General features: G+C 52.7%; 1 protein-coding gene across 1 annotated transcript; it reads left to right on the plus strand.

Annotated features, from left to right (window-relative positions):
* The first annotated feature begins 259 nt into the window (after nucleotides 1-259).
* Nucleotides 260-3,064, plus strand: LOC120685969. The gene has a single exon (XM_039968122.1). The coding sequence runs from the start codon at nucleotides 546-548 to the stop codon at nucleotides 2,802-2,804; it is 2,259 nt and encodes a 752-aa protein (XP_039824056.1). The 5' UTR covers nucleotides 260-545; the 3' UTR covers nucleotides 2,805-3,064.
* The last annotated feature ends 485 nt before the right edge of the window (nucleotides 3,065-3,549 follow it).

Here is a 3,549-nt window from a genome sequence, read left to right on the forward strand (position 1 = left end):
AATTTCGTAATAGTGAAACATTAGTTGTTTTCTTCAGAGGATGTGAAAAAGGTGAAACCATTTTCTGTTATTACAAAAAAAAACTAAAGACATTCCTTGATAATGGATTTATAGTTCGAATTGAGCACAACAGAGAAGTTAGTAATAATCCAAACATCGTTTTTTAATCCAAAATACAAATAACTACATAAACCCTCATCACCTACAGCACTGCTAAACCTCGCAGTACTATGTTTCTTCTTTTAACCACCTCCAATCTTTCATCTTCGGATCTTGCCAATCTTTCTTTACCACCCTCTCCTCTGTTTCGCATCCTCCACCCCTCTTCTTCCCCTGCCCCCTCCGACCACCCCAACCTCTCGGCTCTCGCTCCATGCCAAAGCCCATCGCAGCAGCAGATCACAACGCGCCATGCCGCCTCCATCCAACGCTGGAGCGCACGCGCGCACAGGTAGTTAGCTAAAGAACAAACCCAACAGCAACACACGGCCGGCACGCCGTCGCCAAGCGAGCAGAGATCACAGGGACGACCGAGGAAGGCGACAATGGCCGCGGCGCAGGCCCAGCTCTGCCGCGCCACCGACACCGACAGCGGCGGCGGCGAAAGCACCAGCGACGGTGACAGCGACGCCCTGGCCGCGGCATCGGCCTTGCCCCTCTTCCTCCTCCACGACCTGGTCGGCGTGGCGGTGTTCCTCGCCTCGCACCCACTCCACGCCGTCTACCTCCTCATCTTCGCGCGCGGCCTCGCCTCCCTGGCGGCCTTCTTCTGGCCGCTCCTGGCGTCCACGTCGCTCCTCCTCGCCGTTCTCGCCACCGCCGGTCCGTACGTCGGCGGCGGCACGGAGTGGCCCGGGATGAAGTCCCTCGGCAGGACCTGCGGCATTGCCGTCGCCACGCTCTGCGACGGGTTCCGCCCCGACGGCGCCGTCGCTGGCGCCAGGCTTGTCGGGCAGCTCTGCTCCTTCGTCCTCGGACCCACCGACGCCGCGTCCGTCCTCCGCGTAGAGGAGATCATGGGTGAGCCCTGCGACACCTCTGCTTCTTGCTTTGTCCTGGACGAGGACGAGAGCTTCTTGTTGCTAGGTGGCGATGGGTGCAAGGAGCTTGCATTTGAGCTGCCAACAACGGGCGGCGCCATTGGTGGACGAAGCTTCTTGGATTACGAGGAGTTTGGTGATTTGAAGGACGAAATCGATGACAAAGTTGTGATTTCCGAGGGTTTGAAGGACTCTGATTCTGTGGCTGAGGAATGTTGCCGCAGGGACACATTATTTTTGCAAGAAATTACAGCAGGGGAAGAAGTTGAAAATGGCATTCAGGGGCAGGAGCAGGACCTCATCTTGTCAGCCATTGATGAGGTCAGCGACGGTGTTGAGGAGAAGAGATTGGAGTGTGACCCAGTGTCAGTGGAGATCAAGAAGTCCGAGCCAGTGCAGGCATTAGAGGTCAAGAAATTGGAGCCAGTGGAGCCAATGGTGGCCAATATATTGGAGATCAAGAAATCTGAGCCAGCACATGTGGTTGAGAACAAGAAATGCGAGCCGATGCAAGCAATGCAGATCAAGAAATCGGAGCCTGTTGAATCAGTGGAGATCAAGAAATCTGAGCCAGCTGATTCAGTGGAGACCAGGAATTCTAAGCTTGTGCAAGTATTGGATATCAAGAAATGTGAGCCAGTGCAAGCATTGGAGGTCAAGAAATTTGAGGCAGCAAAACAGCTGGAGATCAGGAAATTTGATCAAGTTGAACAAGTGGATATCAAGAAGCGAGAGCAGGTGAAACCACGTTCTTCGATTGCTCAACGCATCAAGCTATGGGAAGCACAAGTATCTGGCAATATCAAGCCAGGGCTTGAGGACAAGGAGGAAAATTCAGTTGAATTCAGTTTGGAGAAGGAGCCAATCAAGTATGTGAAGCAATGTGTGCGATTTCAGGCTGATCCTTGCGTCGACAAACGCAACAATGAGCAGCAAGCGCAAGAAGTTGTCTCCTGTGAAGAATCTACCAATGAACAGCAAGAGCAAGAAATTAAGGATGTCAAAGAATACACGCACTCAGAGACTGAAACTTCAAGTGAAAAATGCAGCCAAAACACTGAGGCTGAAGAAATTGCCCATGCCGTTGCACAGGCTGAAGAAGAGCTACAACAAGGCTGCAAAGATGCGCAGCCTGAACCAGAGCTGCACGAGCAGGTGTACGAAATCGCGCAACCTGAGCAAGAACTGCAAGAAATGGAGGAGGTGTACACGGACGTGACGGCGTCTCCAGCCATGTGGAACGGGAGGGAGAGGAGTTCACTGAAGTCGACATCGATCGCCGGCAGGGTGCACTCGCGGACCTCGTCGGAGAACCTCGTCAGCGAGGGATCGCCGTCGTGGAAGGACAAGGAGTGGAAGCGGACGCTGGCGTGCAAGCTCTACGAGGAGCGCATGCAGCTCCGGCTGTGCCGCGACCGCGCCGTGGTGGAGGGCAGCGACAACATGGACATGCTCTGGGAGGCCTACGAGGTGGGCAGCGGCAGCGGCAAGGGCAGGGCCAGGAAACGCAGCGGAAGCAAGGCGAAAGACGGGTCCGACAACAAGGTGGAGGAGGTCGTCGGCGAAGGCGAGGAAGAGGGGGAAGAAGACGACGACGAAGAGGAAGGCTCGGTGAGGCAGCTGTGCTGCCTGCAGGCCCTCAAGTTTTCCACGAGGAAGATGAACTTCGGAGGCGGCAAGCCTAGCCTGTCAAAGATCTCCAAGGTGCTGAGGAGGATGACCGCGCTGTCGAGGATGGGATCGCGGCGCAAACAGTCTGGATGAAGCTCATCTCCGGTGAACGGTGACCAACGGATGGATCTTCTTATTCCTGAATGTAGTAGAATTGCTGTACTGTCACTGTTCTTCTTGTGCTCTTTTCAAGTGCTTGTTTTTTTCGTTTTTTCAGCTTGTGTATATATGTGGTGATATATACCCAATGGTTTCAGTGAGATTGGGGTAATTACAGGGTTGTAACTCGACCTGCAGAATGTAATAAACCTTAATCCGGTGTGTGCTCTGTGATTTTTCGTGGTTTTGGTAAATGCTATGGCCCTGTTTAGTTCCCAAAATTTTTTCCATCAACAGCTACTGAAATGCACCCAATTCCAATGAGTGCAAATGCAGTCTCAGCTTGCTCTGCTCCCCTGTTCTGACTTCTGAGTTCTGAGCCATGACGCCATTGCCATAGAGAGTGACAGTTCGTCACAACGCCAATCTTCAGCACATGATTTGCTCAGACTCCCTGACTCAGTGCTGAAAGGTGGGTTCATCGTTCTGATTTTGGAGCAAGGACAGCGACTCCACTCTGGTGGGTAATCAGTTGGTGCATGTCACATTCTGGAGCTTGTTCCTGCAATCTACACTAGAAAACCCCCAGCATATATCGACAATTACGTGCAATACAGAAATAGTTCTGCAGGCTCAATGTCTGCACTGAAGACACCTCTCATGGCATTTCGCATTTCTGCAAAGCAATTCCTGCATGCATATGCATGTCCAACAGCGATAATTGTGCAGCAGGAAAAGG

Source organism: Panicum virgatum, chromosome 8N (assembly GCF_016808335.1).
Source record: "Panicum virgatum strain AP13 chromosome 8N, P.virgatum_v5, whole genome shotgun sequence".
NCBI lineage: Eukaryota > Viridiplantae > Streptophyta > Magnoliopsida > Poales > Poaceae > Panicum > Panicum virgatum.

Bases quoted from the DNA above. Each gene is read 5' to 3' on its own strand.
- LOC120685969 (XM_039968122.1), top strand. From the start codon at position 546: ATGGCCGCGGCGCAGGCCCAGCTCTGCCGCGCCACCGACACCGACAGC.